This window comes from Trichomycterus rosablanca, chromosome 10, assembly GCF_030014385.1.
Source record: "Trichomycterus rosablanca isolate fTriRos1 chromosome 10, fTriRos1.hap1, whole genome shotgun sequence".
Classification (NCBI taxonomy): Eukaryota; Metazoa; Chordata; class Actinopteri; order Siluriformes; family Trichomycteridae; genus Trichomycterus; species Trichomycterus rosablanca.
Genome location: NC_085997.1, coordinates 33,590,552 through 33,613,360, shown reverse-complemented (window position 1 = coordinate 33,613,360; position 22,809 = coordinate 33,590,552). Strand labels below are relative to the sequence as shown.

The 22,809-nt window shown below is 41.0% G+C and overlaps 2 protein-coding genes across 2 annotated transcripts in view; both read right to left on the bottom strand.

Annotated features, from left to right (window-relative positions):
• Positions 1 to 127: 127 nt before the first annotated feature.
• Positions 128 to 12,570, bottom strand: arg1 (arginase 1). Its single transcript, XM_063003199.1, has 8 exons — positions 12,439 to 12,570; positions 11,986 to 12,058; positions 5,125 to 5,299; positions 4,278 to 4,437; positions 2,558 to 2,652; positions 1,006 to 1,110; positions 752 to 888; positions 128 to 676 (listed from the first exon to the last, which is right to left on the bottom strand). The coding sequence occupies exons 1-8, from the start codon at positions 12,523 to 12,525 to the stop codon at positions 513 to 515; spliced, it is 996 nt and encodes a 331-aa protein (XP_062859269.1). The 5' UTR covers positions 12,526 to 12,570; the 3' UTR covers positions 128 to 512.
• A 354-nt stretch (positions 12,571 to 12,924) lies between these two features.
• Positions 12,925 to 22,809, bottom strand: part of heatr1 (HEAT repeat containing 1) — a 43,926-nt gene continuing 34,041 nt past the window's right edge. The window contains exons 36-44 of the mRNA XM_063003200.1: positions 22,150 to 22,300; positions 21,639 to 21,797; positions 21,301 to 21,435; positions 19,728 to 19,832; positions 19,134 to 19,302; positions 18,274 to 18,470; positions 16,231 to 16,389; positions 15,987 to 16,095; positions 12,925 to 14,993 (exon numbers count right to left, since the gene is read on the bottom strand). Of these exons, the coding sequence (XP_062859270.1) occupies positions 14,905 to 14,993; positions 15,987 to 16,095; positions 16,231 to 16,389; positions 18,274 to 18,470; positions 19,134 to 19,302; positions 19,728 to 19,832; positions 21,301 to 21,435; positions 21,639 to 21,797; positions 22,150 to 22,300 (1,273 nt within the window). The 3' untranslated portion in view covers positions 12,925 to 14,904. The remainder of the gene's footprint in view (positions 14,994 to 15,986; positions 16,096 to 16,230; positions 16,390 to 18,273; positions 18,471 to 19,133; positions 19,303 to 19,727; positions 19,833 to 21,300; positions 21,436 to 21,638; positions 21,798 to 22,149; positions 22,301 to 22,809) is intronic.

Genomic DNA, 22,809 nt, shown 5'->3' with positions numbered 1-22,809 from the left:
GTGACTACCAGTTCTGTCAAAGTGTAAATCATGATGTTATAATCCTAAGAAGTAAATACTTCTCAGTATAATGTGACAGTTTTTTTTTCCCAACCTAGACAAAATGACCACTCTTCCATGAGCCCTATTATAAAGACAAAGAAAAGTCAGCTGTTTTATTTGGTCTTAATCAGTAATGAGGAATCAGGAGGTTATGCCACAAAGTTTGATGGCATTTCCACATTAATTGTGGTGTCTTTATATTTTTAATCCAGCAGATTTTTAATAAACACACAATAAGCTGAGTTAAGAACTTCTTCTGTTGTTAAATTGTTTATGGCAGTCATGTATTCATTATAAACAAAACAGTTGCATTGATATATACCGCCACACCTTGGTACCTCACCTAGCTCTGCTGCCATCCGAGCCATCTAACTGGATATTATTTAATCAGTCATTGTTATTAAATAAAAAATTCACATTGTTTTCTTATTGTCAATCAACAGCAGGTTTGAAATTCTAAAAGCAACACTTTACGGTTCTGGAATTTTATAATCGGCCGGGTGCGATCCCTCCCGAACCCGTCCGAAGCAGCTCAGTATGAGGTCGACGGCAGCGCTGGCTGTTGAGCCAACCTCAGCCTCGTCCTGGCCTCGTTTTGGGTTCACCTCGACCATGTCCACCGCAGACAGCAGCCCTGTTCAAGAGGAACCATCGTCAGCACCGGTCGTTTCGCCAAGCGTTGATAAATAAACTGGGAAGTTTTGTTTACCTGTTTGACAGATATATTCAGTGATGTAGATACCCTCTCTGTAAGACAATCCTCCCACCACCGGAGTTCCTGTAGCGGGAGCTACTGAGGGATCCAGAGCGTCAATATCATAGCTGAGATGGATGGGTTTCTTCACCCTGTTTAACATCACAGCGCTGAATTATTCCTAGGACGTCGTGTGATCCATGCTGTATTATCGCTTTTTAAAAAGGCTAAAAATGTTGTAAGTACGTAAATTAATCTGAAATTCATACTTGGAGAAGATGTGATCGCACGTCTGTTCCATAACTTTAGCAATTCCAAGACGATCCACCTCCGTCATAGAGAAGGTCTTGATCCCGAGGTGTTTCAGGATGAAGCTGGAAATCAGAGTGTGAATTATACAGTGACAATTGGGGGTGGGCAACATTATTTATTTCCCATATTCAAGCCTGGAAGAATACGATTTCAGACACCCTGGACCGTACCATTTCTGGTCTCATCTGCCTGCCCTCACTCCCATTATTGGTCACATCTTCATTAAGGTTGCAGTTGTGAAACCCAGAGAAGGTGATGTATGTTAATGTAAGTAGCTTTTTAGCTTGTTTTATACACTTTGCATTTTTCTGAGGTTTTATAATTAGACTGAGTCAACTGCATACTAATGAATGCTAACAGCTAGTGTCTAGGTTTTGCCTGAAGTTACAGTTTAGCTAACAACCCCCCATCCCAAACTGAAGTTTTACTGCTTTTCGAGAGGTCCAAGTATTAATTAGGAGGGTCAGACCCCCACTTACCATTCCCTCTGTAATTCGCAGCCTGCATTTACTGTCCAGACTGAAAAGGAAGTGTGAACCTGTGGCCTAGTGTTTTTTTTTTTTTTTTTAGATGTATCAAAAGAATGGCATGATATTGGAAGTGAGGGGTATAAAGGTGCCTGTTCCTTTTTTTGCACTTTTTAAGACCTGTACATTCATCAGTCTGGAACTGACTGGAACATTTACTTGTGTTGCGACTCTCCCAAGAAGTGGACATCATGCAAAGATCTCACATTTACATTTTCGGCGTTCAGCAGACGCCTTTATCCAAAGCGACTTACATTACAGTATACAGTCTGAGCAATTTAAGGTTAAGGGCCTTGCTCAAGGGCCCAACAACAACAGCAACCTGGCAGTGGTGGGGCTTGAACCAGCGACCTTCTGGGTACTAGTCCAGTACCTTAACCACTAGGCTACGGCTTGACTAGCTCATCTCACAATGAGCTTAATATAAAAGACCAAACCTATATAAATATAGAACTGAACAAATGTTGTTGAAAAATACTTCACAACTTAAACTTGTAAAAGACCAGCTGGATGTCCCACAACACTTACGAGTTCCTATTAAATACACCATACTCATACCAGCTGTAAAGCATGGTGAAGGGTGCATTATGGTGCAGCCTTTACTCTGCTGGTGTGGCACCATTTGAAGGTGCTGGTTATGCAAAAAATCTGCGAATGTTATCAAATTCCTTCTCACTACCATGTAAGTCTGGTTTACAGATAAAGGAAATATTATTGCTGCCCAAGAAGCTTCTAGAATTATATCCCACCCAGCTTGAACAATAAATGTAAAACGTTTGGATTGTAAAGGTGCATGAAATTACAAAGACTGAAACCCAGAAGTGAAACTTGTGAGAAGTCCTCCCTTAACTGAGCTCTGAGATTTCAATTGTAATTCCTGCATATTTCTACATAAAGCAAAGTATTTACACTCACTATTCTAATTCTGATCCAGATATATTTAGATATTGCAGCGACTTTTTCATTCAGTTTCTGAACTTACTGTTCCTCTGGATCTACATCTCGGAGTCCGATGTACACCAGATCTTCTGCGGCTATACGTGGCTTAATCCAGGAGAAATTTGGCATGACCGGAATCTGATGGAGACAAATGCAAAAGATCTCATGATGTACGTTTACTTTCCAAATGCATCAGCAGGGCTGCGGCCATGGATTGAACATTGGCAGGGGGTGGAATGGGGTGGAAAACATTCCAACCATATCAACAACTGATGAAAACATGGACAGATCCAAATATTATGCAAAGCCAGTAATTGAAATATGTTTATTTATATTGCTATATTTTAACTTTATCTTTTTTAAGTCCTCAAAGCCATTAATCAAAATGTTCCAGCAGATATCACATAAATGATTCACTTGCATCATAGATAATAAATAAATTATGATCTCTGCTGGCTGATCAAAAGGACGGGGGATAATGGGGATCAGTGCGTGTGAATCTCTGGGTGTGTTCAAAAACCTAGGGAGCTGCCTTGCTGTCTTACTGTCTACATAGGCAGCTGCCTCAGTAGAGAGGATTCTAATAAGTCAATGACTTATAAGTCAGGTTATTCGAACGCACTACTTAGACAGCGATTCCATCGGGTTTCGGGTTTCCCGTTTAGCATTTAGCATCTTGCCATTAAAACCAATGAACTGAGGTAGCACAGCACGATAACGTCAACATAACATCTCCCGCCGCTCAGGTGGCGCAGCGGTAAAAAGAAACGCGCTGCAACCAGGGCTGGATTCTGAGAAGCGTGGTATCGAATACAGCCTTGCTTTACCGGTTCGAAGCTGAGTGGCTATATGAGCAACGATTGGCCGGTTGCTCATGTGGGGGGTGGGACAAAGAACCGGATGTGGGTCTCTCTCTGTCAGAATGCGATTGCGTTCTCTGCCGGCTGATTGGAGGCGCTTACACAGAGATGGGAGGGGGTGCCCTTAGGGTGTGTCTCTCCGCATGCAACGCTAGGTGGCGCCAAACTCGTCAATGTGTGGGTGGCAAAGGGCAGGGTTCGGCATAGACAGAGAGGAAGCACGATGCTAATTGAACAATTGGATGCGCTAAAAGGGGAGAAAAAGGGGTAAAAAAAATAAATAAAAAAAATTTAAACATAACATCTCCCTTCATGTACCGATAACGGTTAAATTTCCTGACAAGCTCAAACTTGCAAATAAAAACACTCGGTACAAGTTTATACAAGTTAAATATCAGTAATATTTTATTTACGTTTGAAAATAACTCCATTCGTTTCTCCGCCCCGTCAGCCATGTTTATTTTTCTGTGAGAGAAGAGCACCCGACCTGCAATGAATGCTGGGATTGCCTTGATCACTAAGGCAGCGTCGGATGCTCACTCGTTCTTGAGCCAAAATAACATTGAAATGTTAAGATGCCTCAGTAGTGAGGATATTAAGGCATCTAGGATTTCGAACAGCCTCATTCTCGGAACCGTGCACAGGATGACGTAAAATGCTGCCTATGTAGAGAGCTCCATAGCTTTTCGAACACACACTCTGTGTTAAAGGGCGTGTGTTAAACACGGCTCCCCTCGGTCAGGAGTGGAAGTTTGCAGCAGTTGAGGAAGCAAAATGCAATCATGTAATTAGATCAACTAAATTAGGAGGAAAATTGAGGGGTAAATGCACTTCAAAAACTATTAACACAAATAGTCAATGTAGATGTCAGTGAGTGTCAGTAGGTGTATTATGCTGAAGTACCTTTGTGTGGAGTTGATGGAGAAGGTAGGACATGGGCTGACCATGGATGTTTCCTGTCGGGCTGGTTAGAGGGGTGTTGATGTCAGCATGGGCATCCACCCACACCACACTGAGTTCAGGTCTGCAGGCGGCGTGACCACTGATCGACCCGATCGCTAAACTACAGGAACCAAACAGAACCATCAAAGCAACGTCAGCAAATGTTTCTGTTTCAGAATTAGAATCAACTATTAATGATTTATCAAAAATCAGCACAAGAAACATTTAGACCACTCGGAATAATTCAACTGCTTCTGTTTGGAAGAACACCAAACTCACAGCGAAGTATGGTGGTGGGAGCATCCTGATATCATTGAATACACTACATACTACACTACACTACTGCAGCATAACATCACTAAAGTAATCGTGAATGGAGCAAAAATATTGGGACACATCGGACCAAAAAACTAAATCTGGACGTTTCAACAAGACAATGAGTCCAAACATAAATCCACATGAACTTCAGAGGTTCCTACAGAAGAAGCTGAAGGTGCTGCGTGATCATATTGAAACAATATGGATTGTTTTAAAACTGAGTCCATCAGATGGATCCTTGTAACCCCAATGGATTTAGGATGATCTGTTAAGATTAAAGTGTCAAAATTGAACCACAAAGCTGCAAGTCCCAACAATGCACTAACATCAAATGTCCATATATCCTTTGTTTCTTGACGTTACCTTTAGCAGCACCCACACTACCAGCTGTACCACCATGGCACCCAACAATACTAATTTAAATACACATATAGACTTGTAGATTTTGGGCCGCCCTGTATTCAGTGTAAAATGTGTGAATTTGAGGTACCTGTGATCCCCTCCCAGCATCACACACGTGTGTCCGTCATTCTTCACCCTCTGAACTGCATCTGCCAGCTGTTTGTTGGCGAGACCAACCGCCCGCACCCTCTTGTTCCTCCCGATGGGTTCATCGCCCGGCACGTCCTCAAATGTTAGATTCCCATAATCCTTTACTGCACAACCTGAGAGAAACAGTTGACAGTATTAGAAAACCCATAATAATATATAGAATAATAAAATGTGTTTCATTATTATCAATCATTTAGTCACAGATGAACAAGTTCCTTACAAACATATGGAAACATTTGACCTCAAACTGGACCTGTTTTGAAAGTCAACAGAGTACCAGATTCACCTTCACGCCCAAAACAAACACACATTCCTGCAGCCCAACATGACATGAGTCCTGCTGATTGGTTGGATTTTGCGTGTCACCTCGGTTACACACCCTACAGTTCCACAGAGATCAAGATCACATCCAAAGGTTTCTACATCATCAACTCTCATCAACTCTTAAATTTCAGGAGAACTTCAAATGAATGTGCTACCAGGCCCCAAGCTGCTGAGAAGCATTTTCATTTTGAAACATAACTCACATTAAGCCAATATCAAGGTTGAAGCTTGGCTTACAGTTGGTGTTTCATTTCAAGCATGCACAGTCAAATTGTTTCCACACCAAACTCAGCAACCTATTGCTTATTGGAGCACATAGTGCAAACTTCCCTGAAATGGGATGAAGGTTAGTGAGGCATGTTGTTAAGTATCCGAGCGTAAATTTGCTTAAGAGATGCATATGGTTTAATTGCCTCTTTGTGATCTTTTACTGAAAGTATTTAGGCTTCTGGTTAAATAAGACTCCTCGCTATGACACATAGAAATTGTGAATTGAATGATTGTATGCCTGATTTCATGCACCTGTTAGAACTGTGTGCAACTAAAAAGTTAAAGCCATTAAATAGAATAGGTGCCCACATACTTTTATAGGGAATAGTCAGGGCAGGAGGTATTTAAAGAACTGAAAGTAGAATCCAGACATGTGGGTCAATCAGTTCTGACACAGTGGAGTAGTTTTACAGTCTGTAGGGTCTGACATTAATTCTCTAATACCACCTTAATCTGAGACACTGAGACACACACAAACACACACACACACACACACACACACACACACACACACACACACACAGTCTGCTGGGTGGGAAATACTGGACTAAGAGCTGGGGTTATCAACACTGTGTAAGGACCTGGGCAACCAAGCCCAGAGTGCCTGTACACAAAGTGAAGGAGCGCAGAGATTGGGGCGTGGCTCTTCATATGTGAAGCCAAACTCGAGCGCAAATCCACCGTATGGGTGAATAACAATGGATTGGTGGACTGTGCACACGTCAGAGGGAGTGTGTGTCAGGCAAATATTCACGCTACATTGGGTTAAGGGCCTTGCTCAATGCATGGCAGAGCTGGGATTCAAACTCTCAACCTTTCAGTTATGAAGGTTATGACCTTTAGTCATATGTAGTAAAAAACACATGGACATGGTCATGTTTTATTTGCACACATAATGACTACAGACTGCACATTTTAGGCTTACCCCTGTATTTTTCTTTGTTCTTGTTAGATGTTCTTATTTTCTTATATTTTGTATTATTAAATATATTTTTGATTTTATTTTTGCAGTACATTCATTTATTTTTTTCATTGCACTACATCAGGCATGTCCAAAGTCCGACCCGAGGTCAGATTTTCTTGGCCCGCGTCTTCTGTCTTAAATTGCATTATGCATTTGTGGCCCGCCAGGACAGTCAAAGAGAAAAAAAATAAATCAAACAAATTGAACATGCAATTCCTCTTTTTACCAGATAGTGGCAGCAACACTGTGATGTTAAAAAAAAACTCAGGCCGTAACGTGAACAAAATTTAAAGTGACGTATTGTTCTGAAACAACAACCTAAGAATTTCAGTGGTAGAGAAAACTTATGACCAGTAATAATTTGGAGAAAGTCAGTGTTACTCACACGCACACACAGCGACTTCAGACTCGACTCGGACTCGTTTCAAATGACTTGTGTACAACAAGAGTCAGCAACATTAGTTACGTGTGACAATTATACTGTATATATATATATTATCTGACATCATTCCAATCGTGTCATTTTCTGCTCTCTAATAACGCTCCGGCCTTCTAAACCCACAACGCACGTAATGGGTAAATGTTCCAACCAGCTTCCGGCGTAGTAATGAAGCGTTGCTCCCTACTCCCTCCTTTGAATATGAATCTCACTTAAAATGGTGGAATACATAGTGCACTTCACAGGAACAGATAATGTGAATGAAACGCTCCTACAGAATTGGCGCTAATGACTGTAAGAACCAATTTCTGAACCAATCTGATTCTGATTTTAATTTTTAGTAAGAAATGCTGTTATTTGCATTTATTCAGTTTGCAGCGTCACACAGATGATGTGTCAATGAAACGCTTTTATTTCACAACCGGAAAAGGACACGACTCGGACACGTATTTTGTGACTTGTGAACATCTCTGTTTTAAAGTGACTCCTACGTGAAATTTTACACGTGTCAACCACTGTTCTTGAACCAAACTTGCCCTGCCCTGCCACTAAAATCCAGATTGCAGTTCTGAAAGTTTTAAATTACTGTTAGAAATTCAGCCATTAATTAAATTAAATAACAGCTTATTTATATGCATATTTTATTGTTTAAAATAATGTCATCAGCCTCGGGCACTTTCACATGATCAAATCTGGCCATCCTTGAAAAAAATTTGGACACCAACGCACTACATTGACATGTTGTGTGATGCTTGTAATAATTGTGAACTGCTGCTGTAACACTGCAATTTCCCTTCGGGGATCAATAAAGTAATCAATCAATAAATCAATGAAAACCTACAACCATATTATGAAAATGTCGAGCACTGCCCCACATGCTTCAGCTCCCAAATTTCAAAAGAACTTCACCAATAAATGTTCTACCAGCCCTCAGAGGTCTTTTCATTCTGAAACAAAGTGGTGATCACAGAAGATCTGAAAACACAAACATCCAACTCGTTCCCGTTAGAAATGTTTTACATTGAATTCAAATTATTTAAATCAGGTTTGCATTGCAAACGTCACATGAATTTGTTTGGGCAATTTGTCAGAAACCCTCATTTGGAACATCAAATGAAAACATCAGATATTCCCTCAGGATAAACAAGAGTAGAACGCTGACTTACTGTAGGTGTCTGATGTATTCTATGTAAAATAACTCATGACTAAATGACTGTTATTACTGTTACATCTCACTGGAAGCTCAGATATAGTGACAACCTGTCCAGTATTTCCCAGTGATAATAAAGTGGGGAAAAATCACTAAAAATAGATACACACCGTCTTAATGATCCTTAAATCCTGATTTTCTATAAACACTCACTTTTAAAGTCCTGCAGATAAATGACATAAATTTTTGTTGCAGATTTAATTATTTTTATGACTTAATTTAAATCTGACTTTTAAACATGTGAATTTCCTCAAAAAATGAAAATAAATAAATTTTATTAGTCTGTTTTTATGTAGGGTGGCACGGTGGCTGGGTGGGTTTCACTGTCGCCTCACAGCAAGAAGGTCCTGGGTTCGATCCCCAGGGGCAGTTTGGGTCCTTTCTGTGCAGAGTTTGCATGTTCTCCCTGTGTCTGCGTGGGTTTCCTCCGGGAGCTCCGGTCCCCCCCACAGTCCAAAACATGCAGTCAGGTTAATTGGAGATGCTGAATTGCCCTATAGGTGAATGGGTGAGTGTGTGTGTGTGTGTCTGCCATACGATGGACTGGCGCCCCGTCCAGGGTGTTACTGTCTGCACCTCTCGCAAACCCTAATTGGATAAGCGGTTAAGAAAGTAAGTGAGGCAAAGGATTTAATTAATATTATTATTATATTTTATACTCTAATAACTGCAATATTTGGTTTAACTGTTTATTTTTGTAATTTTTATATATTCTTACTATTTAGTATATGTGTACATACATGTAAACATTTTGTAATTTTCTATTTTTTGTATTCTTGAAAGCTGCTGTAACACTACAAATTTCCCCCTGTGGGATAATAAAAGGCTATCTTATCTTATCTTATCTTATCTTAATGATTGTTTATTATTGTTCCTTTTCTTGTTGCAGCCTTGTAATCATCACTGACCACTCACTAATACCTCTTGTAATGTCCTCTTAAATTCTGGACGCATTTTTGTTCTGCACAGCAGAAATATACAAAATAAAATTTTTTAAATGATTATTTTCATTAAGCAACGATTTTAAATGAAATAATTTCTGGTCTTTCATATTAATAATGATAAATACATTTGTACTGGTTTAAAATAATTTGGTTTAAATAAATCAGGCTAAAATGGAGCTTTTGGAATGACCTGACCTCCATCAACAATATGTGGATTGTACTATAAAGTCAAGTCTGTTCCATCCAGGACTAAAGGAAGACAAGCATCAAGGCTGTTCTCTGTTCTAGCGCCCAAATTGTGGAACGAACTTCCTCTGTCTGTCCGAACAGCTGAGTCTCTTGCTGTCTTTAAAAAACGATTAAAAACACACCTTTTTACTAAACACTTAGGCTGATTTGTACTTATTTACTAACACTTTATTCCAATCTTTTCCATTAAAAAAAAAAAAAAAAAAAAAAAAAAAAAAAAAAAAAAAAAAAAAAAAGGCACTTTGGTTCTAACAGGTTTTAGCAGATTTGTGTTCTTCGACTGTTGTCTATCTAAACTTAAGGAATGAAATGTTCACTGTGGAAGCACTTCTGTAAGTCGCTCTGGATAAGAGCGTCTGCTAAATGCTGAAAATGTAAATGTAAATGTTCCAAAAAAACCAACAAATCCATCTGATTTCTACAGATTCTACAAAGTAGATCGAGTCAGAGATCCAACCAGAGCTCTAACAGATCAGTGATGGTTGTGAAAAGTAGCTGATCGAGGTGAAGAAACCAAGACATGAAACCAACTACAGTGGTACCTTGAAACTCAACGTCAGTTGGTTCTGGGAGAGGCGTTGAGTTTAAAAGGTGTTGAGTTTCAAGGTATTTTTTCTCATAAGGATGTTTGGGAAACCTGTTAAAGCGTTCCATGGTCCGTGGACTTGCGTATATTTTAGGCTAATGTAAAATTATGGGGTTGTTTTTGACACTTATACACTAAAAATACTGAAATAAAATGCTGATTCTCGCAATTTCTCAGAACCTCAAGCCTCAAACCTCAAACACAAGTTTAAAAGTGAAACAGTGAGGAAAATCCAGATAAACACAGATACATGTGGAACTTTCAGAGTGAATCTGACGTTATTCTACACAAATGCAGATTCGTCTCATATGCGCACTATGATTACGTATTACCGCACCACTCAAGCTGAGCACTGAACAAAGCGACTGTTCATAGTAAATTTAAAATTAAATACATACATAAAAAAAAAAAAAAAAAACGTACACATTGATTTTAAGGGAAACGTTAAGTTTAAGGGTACAAATTTCTCGACGAAGGGCATGGAGTTTCAAATATTTTGAATTTATGGGACGTTGAGTTACAAGGTACCACTGTATTCGCTCTTGTGTTTACTGAACTCAAAATCATGAACCCACTCATGAAATGCTGTCATTTACTTCATTCATTTTGTTTGATTGTTTATTAGGATTTTAACGTCATGTTTTACACACTGGTTACATTCATGACAGGAACGATAGTCACTCGATACACAAGATTCATCAGTTCACAAGGTTATATCAAACACAGTCATGGACAATTTAGTATCTCCAATTCACCTCACTTGCATGTCTTTGGACTGTGGGAGGAAACCGGAGCTACCGGAGTAAAGTGGACTCTTTAGTGGAGAGAGTGGACTCTTATAAGTACCTGGGTGTTCATCTAAACAACAAACTGGACTGGTCAGTTAACACTAACGCACTTTATAAAAAAGGTCAGAGTAGACTCTACCTACTCAGGAGACTGAGGTCATTTGGAGTGCGGGGGGCACTCCTGAGGACTTTCTTTGATACAGTGGTGGCATCAGCCATCTTTTACGGAGTGGTATGCTGGGGCAGTAGCATCTCTACAGCGGACAGGAAGAGACTGAACAAACTCATTAAGAGGGCCGGCTCTGTCCTGGGGAGCCCCTTAGACCCAGTGCAGGTGGTGGGAGACAGAAGGATGTTAGCCAAGCTGGCATCCATGCTGGAGAATGACTCCCACCCCATGCATGAGACTCTGGCAGCACTGGGCAGCTCCTTCAGTGACAGGCTGCTTCACCCTAAATGTGGGAAGGAGCAGTATCGCAGGTCCTTCCTTCCTGCTGCTGTTAGATTATACAACCAGCACTGCTCCAGATAGATCACACACACACTAAATTATTATTCATTAAAATGTGAAATTTTTTCCCCATGTGTAACTATTACAATGTGCAATATTCTCACGTGCAGTTATTTGTAAATATTTTTAGAGTTTTTCTGACTTTTTATTATTATTGTTATACATTGTACTATTTTTATTTTTTATTTTTATTTTTTGTACTGAGTGCTGTACTATCCCTTTGCTGCTGCAACAATGTGAATTTCCCCATTGTGGGACTAATAAAGGATTATCTTATCTTAAACCCGGGAAGAACATGCAAACTCCACACAGATAGGACCCGGACCGCCCCACCTGGGGATCGAACCCAGGACCTTCTTGCTGTGAGGTGACAGTGCTACCCACTTAGCCACTTCATTCATTTTACTGTAATTAACTTTTCTTCTGGTTATTAGCTGTTCATATGAAAAAGTGACCAGTTCGGCTCAACTTTTACACACTTAGAACATTAAGAATAAGAACTAAGAAGTTTTACCCTGAGCTTGAAGTTTCTGCACCAGTCCAGCTCCCCGAATCACATCAGGTCCCAGATGAACCCCCTCCCTGGGCTGCAGGAGCAACACATTCATTACAAATATTAGGCTATTTTATTCAATAACTATAGTTACTCACAAATTCTTACATTAATAATATAAATATTTATTACAAATAAATATCAAAAAATAAAATAATCAAAATTATTGATACAAAATTTAGACTAGATGTCAGAAAAGTGTGAATTTGGTGTGTAATAATAAAGCACAAATTTAAATAAAATGAAACCTTTAGCAGTTTATCATTTAAATGAAGGACATATACAGAATGTTCTCATTACTGCTGCTGCTGTAAATCACAGAAGAAACCACTTCTCTGTATAACCCAGATTATTTATGATTAGAGGTCAGTACTTCAGTCAGTAGTTTTTAGTTAGATTTTTCAGTAAATGTACCTGTCCTTTGGAGAAAGGAGCCCCGATTATTCCCACTGAATGAAGCTTTCTGATGAAAATCCGTGCAGGATTCATTAATCTCCTCATTGCGCTCCTGGATTACAGCCGCACCGGGGGCGCGCACACAGTTCACGCGCGCTCCCGATAATGCATCGCTTTATAAAGCACCGGGGACGCGCCTTCTGAAAACCGCGTCGGATTTAATACACACCCATTCATTCCTACACACACACGCCACCATAAACACACACAAGCATATACACATGCCACCATACACACACCACCAAACTGGCACACCCATTCACTCACACTCAAACACACACAAACACCACAAGACACCAGTTTATACGTCACCTTAACAGTCTCACCTGATTGAAATGAGTTTCACCTTCAATTATTTTAATAATCTTAATCCTTCAGGTCAGACAGGAAATATTAGCAAAGGAATCATGAAGACAACAATATATAAAGATCAGAAAACAAAGGTGTTACAGATGAACTTTATTTCCACCAGTTACTAACCAGTTCTTACACAAAACCTGATCTCAGTACAGTACAAAAACGTCACGTCATTTTTTTCCTCATCCACCTTACACTCACATAAACACACCCTTCAACTGGAGCAGCTTGTTTGTTTACACCCCCATTTGAAAGTAAATGGTCTACATCTGATTGGTGTACAAACATTCAGCTCAAGTGAACCTAATAACAAACTGAAACGACCTTTAAATGATCTCTGGACTGAGGAGTAATGACGACTGGAGAAGCATAAATATGTGGACAGGGTTGGTTTTAAAAGGAACAGTCTGAGCACAGGAGTGAAAATCATTGTAATCCTGTTTTGGTGACATTAAAACCTTTATTGTTGTTTTTTTAAATTGTATTTGTTCAAGGTTTATGCAAACATTAATTAATTACAGATGACGATTAAGAACAGAATCATGAGACTCAGTCGGTGTTTAGAAAATGGTGAAAGATGTAGGATTGATCTAAAGTGATTCATCAGGTCTGATTTAAAGTTCTACAGATCAGCAGGTCAGTGCAAGAGTGAGTTTGTAATCATTAGATAATCTGATAATGATCTCAGCTCTAAAATTAGTCCTGACGTTAGCTGGCAATCCGGCTTTATGGCGGTTTTAGTGATGAAACACCAGTGCAGGATTAAACACCAGTGTGAGACAACAGCATGGGTTTAAACACCAGTGCAGGATTAAACACTAGAATGGGTTCAAACACCAGTACAGGGTTAAACACCAGCGTGGGATTAAACACCAGCACGGGTGAAAACACCAGAGTGGTATTAACAGCAATGTGGCTTTAAACACAGTTGCAGAATGTTTTACCAGCATGGGTTTAAACACCAGCATGGGTTTAAACACCAGCATGGCATTAAACACCAGCATGGGTTTAAACACCAGCATGGCATTAAACACCAGCATGGGTTTAAACACCAGCATGGGATTACACACCAGCATGGGATTAAACACCAGCATGGCATTAAACACCAGCATGGGTTTAAACACCAGCATGGGATTACACACCAGCATGGGATTAAACACCAGCATGGGTTTAAACACCAGCGTGGGATTAAACACCAGCATGGGTTTAATTACCAGCATGGGTTTAAACACCATCATGGGATTAAACACCAGCATGGGATTACACACCAGCACAGGTTCAAACACCAGAGTTTTATTTAACACCAGCATGGAATTAAACACCAGCATGGGATTAAACACCAGCTTTTGAATGTAAAAGGTTTAGAGTGTAATTTTGGATCAGCAGCTTTAGGGTCAAAATTCTCCCATCGTCTGTCTGATGTGGGCATCATTCCAGTCAGCCAATACTGCAATGTGTAAACATGATGAAAGGTAAACACTTGATGAACAGTAAACACCCTGCATTCACACTGGCACCTGAACCTGAAGTTCCACTCACAGGAACGATTAGAAATATCACAGTTTATTACTTCCACTTTGTTTTTGATGAGCTCTGAGTCACCTTATCACCTTCTGACAGAGTTATTTGCATATGAACTTGGGGTGGTGGGGTTTTATCGGGCAGCAAAAGTGGCCTACCTAGCGGCATCATGTCGACATGAGGACAACATTATTAATATTATTATTATTATTATAAAGACTGATCTATTTAGGAGAAGAATTAAAGATTGGTGTGAAGATCTGAATGAAGTCAGACATTTAGGACGTGTTTAGACTTGGTCTGAGGACTGGGGAGGGCTACCAGAACCAAACAAGAGACGAATATTTCAATATATATATTTCAACAGAACGGGAGCTCTGGAATACGTGAGCGCCCGACGCGTCCCAGAATAAACACACAGTTTCAGAAACAAAAAGGAAGAGTTGAACTTGTCCAAGAACTCGAGCAGGAAGGGTAAAGCACAGCTGAAGCTGCACCACAGGGTGTCTCTTCAGGCTCCACTGTAGATTGTGGGAGGTGCTGGAGTTAGAAGTAGCTTTGCAATGGTTCTCCGAGGATGGTCTCCAACTCCTGAATGACCTTCTGTACCTGGTGTTCCACCTCTTCACATTCATCTAGAATAACAAAACATTACCACATTTTATTCACACTCACAGAGCAAACTGAGACCTGGACATGGTCAGATCTACCAAGCAAGATACACCACTGCCAAAAGTATTTGGACACAATTTAGTGGGTTGGGCTAAGGCAGCCATACGTTCGACTAACAAATGCATGCAGCCATGGATCCACTATAAACATAGGGTCAGTCTGTACACCTAGTGAGCTGCCTACCTGGGCAGCTGCCTCAGTAGAGAGGATTCTAATAAGAAATCAAACTAGATAGAAGGTAGATTATTTAGACACACTAGTTAAGACAGCGATTACGGCAATTATGTCAACGCAGTTAGCCTCAGGCCATTCAAACCAACGGGCTGAGGCGGCACAACCTGCTACCACGCCAGCTAACATCTCCATCCGTGTACTAAACCAGTTAAACTTTCCCTGACGAGCCCGATTTTACAAATAAACGACAATTGTGCACCTTTATACACATCAAAAATAAATAAGAATTTATTTAAAGAGGGATTAAAAAGTTTAAACAACTTTAAAAGAGAAAAGTTGTGCTGCACTGAATGCTGGGATTGCCTTCAGCGCTAAGGAAGCATCAGATGCTCCCTCATTATTCAGTCAGATTATCACTCAGAATTAAGGCACCTCATTAGGCAGCATTTTAGGCTATCTAAGAATTTAGACACGCCCTCTTCTCTGGAGTGTAGGATGACTTAAAATGCGCCTATGTAGAGAGATCATCAGGTTTTCAGACAGACCCATAGACTCAGAAGGCTTTTCACTACTGATTTGAAGTGTAAATGTCTAGGAGCAACAACAGCTCGGTTTTTATGCCGCACAAGCTCAGGAAATGCAAGGCAGAGTAGTGAAACATCAGAATAAAGACTGTACATCAGGAGCTTCATGGACCAGGTTTCTTTGGTGGAGGTTATTAATGCTCTGAATATAAGCAAATCCCTGCAGTTATGTTCCAAAAGCTAGTGGACACGGCTTACCCTCCATGAGTTCAGCCAGGAAGGGGATGCTCTCGGGCAGCAGCACCATGTAGTTCTCCTTCAGTTTTGCTGCCATCTCCACCAGCATCAACAGGGCAGAGAAGCGCACCTACACCATCGGAGAAGCACAAGCACACACACACACACACACACACACACACACACACACACACACACTCATGGTGATCCACTCAGAACTGTTTAGCTGTGACTGTGAGTGTCCTGGTACTTTTGGTCATTTTACCTTGGAGGAGCTGTGGCGGCTCTTCAGCAGGATCTGGTAGTTAAGGACCTTCCACTGAGAGTCGTCACTCATGGCAACGGCGAACTGGGCCACACAGGGTACGAGATGCTCGGAGACCCTGGTTTGGTAGATCTGCTCTCCACCCAGCATGTTCTCCAGCTGCCAAAAGACACAGGGTAGTAATGAATGAGTGAGTAAATGTGAGTGAGTGAGTGAGTGAGTGGTTTCATTCTGCACTTTATCCTGAATTTCTTCATACTGATAGTTTAACTGCATAACAAACTGTTCACGTTTCATTCATTGAGTTTTAGAAGCTGCTACGTCCTGGTCAGGCTCGTGGTGGACCTGAAGCCACCTAGATACACTGGGCACATCTTTGGACAGAGCAACAACCCATATCAGAGTATCAGACGTGACTCGCTCTGCTCTACAGGAGTCACAATGCCGTACATCTCAATCACCCCGACTTTCAGAAACCTGCCCAAAATGACTTATACAATTATTTTAATGATTCTAGATAGTCTACTGACCTTGTCACTGCACCACAAGCTTCAAATTAAAATGCTGGCCTTGCAACTTGCTTTCTTAAAGACTTGTTTTAGTTCCACTAGAGAATGTTGGGACTAGAGAATGTTGGGACAGGAGTAGGGCTGGGCGGTATGACTAAAAATTCGTATCACTGTATTTTTTAAGATTCTGACGGATTCACGGCATGTATGACTGGCACTTTTTCTATGTCTGTGGCTTATTCTACTGTCATAAGTACATAGAGTATAAATAGTTTTAATTTCACCATGTATACAATGAAGGTTTTGAGTACTATAAGGTTTGCTTAGATCCACAAAATGACATAAATGGAATCAGTACGTGTGAAACAGTTGTAATAAATAACATTTGTATTGTTTATTTAATATTTAAGTATTGTACAATTACCCTTAGCTCTCCCTTTAACAAATAAAATGACGTATGCAAACTCCACTGTACAATTTGACCACAGGTCTGTTGTAGAAAAGTGGATAACTTTATATATCTCCGCTTCCAGTTTGCTTATAACGTTGGTTTAGCAACAGACCTGAAGTGTTTTGCCCCATAAGACAGACCTGGAATACGGTGTTTTAATTATTGCTTTAAAAGCTTATTTATCGACCGTCTATAGAGGAATATTATATGGTTTGCTGCCTACTGAAGCCTACTGTTAACTATGCTACAGTATGGCGGCGGAATTTGAAAAATCCATACCGTATTTACCAAAATTTAAAAGAATAATGCATCCCTGTCAAAATGTTGACTATTAAAACTAAATGCAAACACATCCTCTACAGGGAACACAATTAAAAAGTAACACAAATTCCTAATTCAAAATCACCTGCTGAATTTAACTTATTAAAATCAACAAAAATAAAAAGAACAAATGTCCCATAATTTTTGCACACGTTACATGCCACACTTTCTGATTTATTTGATCCAGTAAGTTAAATTCAGTATTCAGTTGAGTTATTTTCACACGGAACTGGACCAGGGGTGCACAAACATTTGCCTCACAGAAAGAAGGACCTGGGTTCGATTCTGTGTGGAGTTTGCATGTTCTCGCTGTATTGGTGTGTGGGTTTCCTCCAGGTGCTCCGGTTCCCTCCCACAAGGCCAAAGACATGCAGTCAGGCCAACTGGAGCCACTAAAATTACCCTAAGTGTGTGTCTGCCCTATTATGGACTGGCGACCTGTCCAGTGTGTTTGCTGCCTTCCGCTTAATAAATCAGACCCTCTGCGACCCTGACCAGGATAAAGCAGTGCTAAAACAAACAATAAAAATTATTGCTTTGTGGCGGTCCATATTATTCTGGCACTAAGCAGAACAGTAAGGTAGACTGTCGAATTCTGGCACCATCTGGTGGTAGAATAGTGGAGATTGCATGTCCGTCTCAGCCGTTCTGTGAGACCACCTTAACTCCAAATGCTTTAATATTCACGGCTGAACTTCACATACGCCATCTAATCTACTAGAAGTAGAAATCCATCCCGGTGCTACCCATTGTTCTACCTACCTGATCCACCAGGGGTCCCAGCAGGGCGTCGGCTCTCTCTTTGCTGAGGAAGCGCTGGGTATCATAGAGGAAGATCTTGTGCAGACAGTCGAGTGTGTACTGCAGCAGCAAACAGCTCTTCTTCACATTATCATCATCGTCATCAACATCACTGTCGTCCTCACTGTCATCATCAGATGATGTAAAGAAGGGCTCATCTACAGAAAAAGCACCACAAAAAACCTCAGGGTAGGTCCCCCATCAAATCCAACCCATGAGTAAGCTTATCTAATTATTTTACACAGTTAATAAACATCCACCAAGCACTTGTTAGGGAAACCTGTCTTGTATATGAATGAACTTTGTGGATATACAATTACTGACTGTATTGGTCTGTTGATCTGTACACTTTGTCCCCCACCTGCACCCCATTTATCAATCAAAACTGACCCCCACTAACCAGAAAATGTTTGGGTAATGGAATAACTTGGTAGTGTGTGTTATGTAGGTTTGAAAGTAGCAGGTGCAGTAGTGTTGCTGGGATTTTAAAATCCTGTTAAGACATACTGGCTTCGTTATTAGGAACACACACCTTGTTGACTCAGGTTTTCTGATAACAAGACGCTGGTGGCTTTATATTTTTGGTTGGAGCGCTGTTCTCCTCCCAGCATTGACATTTTTGTGTTTAAAAATCCCAACAACACTGCTGCACCTGCTACAGTCTTACCAGAACAACACACTACAGTATGTCTTTGGCATGTTAGTGTCACTGCAGTGCTGATCAGTCAGTCGGTGGGTCACAGGCGACATTTGAGCTGTAGGAAGCTCCAGTGTAGCAGAACTGACGATGAACCCTGGAGGAACCCAGAAGATTGAGGTACCTGTGTGGGTGGTGTTGAGTTGGCGCAGCAGGTCTGAGAAGGGTTTCACCAGCTGTCCTGCGAACAGCACAAACAAGCCCTTCAGTCTGTCTGCAATGCTGTCGGCCACCCTGCAGAAGGTCAGCATCCGCTCCTTTGGTGCTCCTTCAGTCTTACTCCAATCAAAGAGCTGCACAGGAGAAAAAAAGGACCATCAGAATCCAACCTCTTAAAAATGGCAAGGTCTTTATTTATCGGTAGTGCTTTTCCACTGGCATGGTACCGGTACTGGTGCTAAAATACTGTACAGTTCAGTGCTGTTCCATCACAAAATCACAGGCCAGAAATATTGGTGTCATCTGGCCCTATGATATTGCTGGTCTGGAACCTGTGACACAAGTGGCCGATGGACGGGAGGGTCCTAGTGACATCATACCCACCGTCTGCTACAGGCACTGCCAATTGTGCCTGCTATGGGGCGCCCAGTCAACCAGTAGCAGAGCTGAGATTTAAACTCCGAGTCCCAGTGCTGGTGTGCTAGCAAAATATTCCGCCGTAACACCTGACCGCCAGCAATAAGTTCTTAAACTTCTTCGCTGTGACTTTTACACTTACCTTAAAGAAGAACGGTCTGAACGTGACCTCAGAGAGCTTCATCACCATCACCAGCAGGCAGTCTATCACATGACCCTCGATTTCAGCGGTCTTTTGCAGATCCCCCTGTCCAAAAACAAAACAATACCAGGTTTAACACCTAACATAAGTTTACACTCTAAGAATCTGGGATCTTAGCGAAGCCAAAATGTTTATTTCGAGAAAAATTTTCCAAAAATGTCTGGCCCATAGGGCTGCCACTAACGACAATTTTTCTATTGATTAATCTATAGACTATTTTACAGATTACTCGATTATTCTAAACGATTAATTTTCCTCCAAAAAATTTTTAATTCTAAATCTCATTTAAGCTTCTTTTATTTTAACAACAAACTGTACGGCATAATAACGTGGCACAAAACTAAATGTAAACAGGGTTTATGTCCATATTATCAAATTCTCAAGTGCTCCATATTAAACAAAGTGCAGCACGTGTTTATGGCGTTCTGTACACAAAGCAAAGTGCTTCAACTTACAGCAGACATAAAGTAGTTAGAGGTGGACACGTCTCATTAAGTCCAACGTACAGTAACGACAGAATGAGTTCAGATTCAAACCTACACATTCACTCAAAATGCACTTCAAATCTAAGCGATGTAAACAAAGTGGTAAGTGTTACGGCGCATTCACATGAGAAGCTGTTTGCGCTTTGAGCGTCGCGGCAACAGCAAAAGTCGCGAGTCCAACGCAGCAAAAGTGCGCAGCGCGTGTTTGCTTCTCACATGAATTCTCGCACCCTAAACCGAACTCGCTAAGAAATACGGCATTCCAAGATCTCGCGATTAAGAAGCTTAATGAAACAATATAGACGTGCAACATCGCGCTAGTGCTGCTGTGTAGTAAGCAACAAGTAGTGCTGAGGGAAATCATATGAATGGTTTTATGAATGGAGATGTTGTAGAAATGAAAAGGGATCATTTATAAACAGTTTTAAAAACTATGCAACGATTTAAAATATTGACGCAGACGCATTTTTAACGTCAACGTAATCGATTAGGTCGACCAATCATGGCAGCCCTACTGGCCCATAAAAATTCCTCCACAGTGATGTTACCAGAAGTGTCTAACTGCAGCTGTTTGCAGTGTTTGATTGTCCATTTAACGGAACAGTTACATTTATTTATTTAGTTGTTTTATGCTGTGCTTACACCATGGTTATATTCATGGAAGGAAGGGTAGTTAATTTTCAAGTCAGTCTATTATCCTAGTCAAGTGCTGTTCTTATGTTGTTCTTTAAATGCTTATTTTTAAGCCAGTGGAGGACAATTACAAGTTCATATGGATGATATAAGTGTTGCATGACCTTTCTACTAAATACAAAGGTTTGAAAACTGTGCCTCATCTTTCCTCGTGTACTTCTTGTGAAAGAAATACCCAAAAAAGGAAACCAGCAGGGGGCAAATACTTTATAGCAGCCCGCTATAGCAAGTCCCAAAATCTAATGAAAGAATGTGGCATCAAAAGCATCAGTTGTGTCAGCCAGCCTGTTATTTCTAACAGTGTTATATCACATGTGAATAAAAACTGAATGTACCTGGCAGTGTTTGGAACGGAAGTCGAGAGCTGACAGGAAGAAGGACGTGAGCTCTGATTGGTGGGAGTTGAGCTGCTCCTTCTCCATCTGAGCGATGTGCTCCTTCAGGATGTTCATCAGAGGACCGAGACGACTCTGAACCAACCACACACACACACACACACACACACACACACACACACACACACACACACACACACACACACACACACACACACACACACAACATGAATGCACATGGTTTGATTGGGATGTCCAACCGCCTCATGATCAGATGTCCACATACTTACGGTTGTAATGTATTTGGTTTAATAACAGTAACTTTGCAGACACATTACCTGCTGGGACTCCACCATGCTGCTGTAGCACTTGGTCAGGGTGGGCATCAGTACTCGAGGAGGCACCTTGGTGGCGAGGGTGGAGCTGAGGGAGGACAGTCTGATGGCCAGCTGAGGGCAGGTGGAGAGACGCTCGGCTACCCGAGTCAGACGTGTTACCTGCTCCCAAAAAAACCCCATCAAAATACAACTTATAATATCACTGTCCAAAAATATCTGGACAGTCAGAAATAATAATTTGTTACAATGTATAATGAGTCTGTTCCCCTGACTGACAGTCACTTGATGGTGTGTGTGTGTGTGTGATGTTTGATGATGCGAGTGTGCAAATGCAATACATGTGTGATGGTGAGAGTGTGTGTGAGATGGTGCGACTGTGTGCGAGACAATGTGATGTGTGTAATGATACGATGTCACTTGGTGTGTGTGTGATAGACGGAGTGTGACGCTGTGATGTGTAATGTGCATGATGATGCGAGTGTGATGATGTGAGTGTAATGATGCGACTCACCTGTGACACTGTATCATGCAGGTAAGGGCTGATGAAATGAGGGAGAGTTTCGGTTGTTCTCTGCAGGGCCGTGACCGCGCTCAGCAGGTAAACCTCCGACATGAACAAATCCTTACGCTCCTGCAGGGTCTGTAGCACAGCCGGCATTAACCTAACACAAACACACACACACACATAAACAAAGTATTACACACAGCATTACACACGGCTTCATACAGCATCATACACACACACACACACACACATAAACAAAGTATTACACACAGCATTACACACGGCTTCATACAGCATCATACACACACACACAAACAAAGCATTACAGACAGCATTACACACGGCATCAAACAAGGCATCATACACACACAAAAAGCATTACACACCATCAGACACGGCACCATACACACACCGTCTCACATGGCATTATACGCACGCACGCGCACACACACACACACACAAACAAACAAAGCATTACACAAAGCATCATACACACACTCACACAGACACAAAAAAGCATTAGACACAGCATCAAACACACACAGCATTATACATGGCATCATACACACACAGCATTAAACACAGCATCAGACACAGCATCATACATACACAGACACACAGCATAACACATGGCATCATACACACACAAAGCATCACACGTGGCAT

Coding starts and splice junctions, on each gene's coding strand:
- arg1 (XM_063003199.1), bottom strand. CDS start 12,525: ATGAGGAGATTAATGAATCCTGCACGGATTTTCATCAGAAAGCTTCAT. Junction 5,300..11,985: donor GCAGAAACTTCAAGCTCAGG/GTAAAACTTCTT, acceptor TGTTTCTCTCAG/GTTGTGCAGTAAAGGATTAT. Junction 889..1,005: donor TGCGATCACATCTTCTCCAA/GTATGAATTTCA, acceptor GATGTTAAACAG/GGTGAAGAAACCCATCCATC.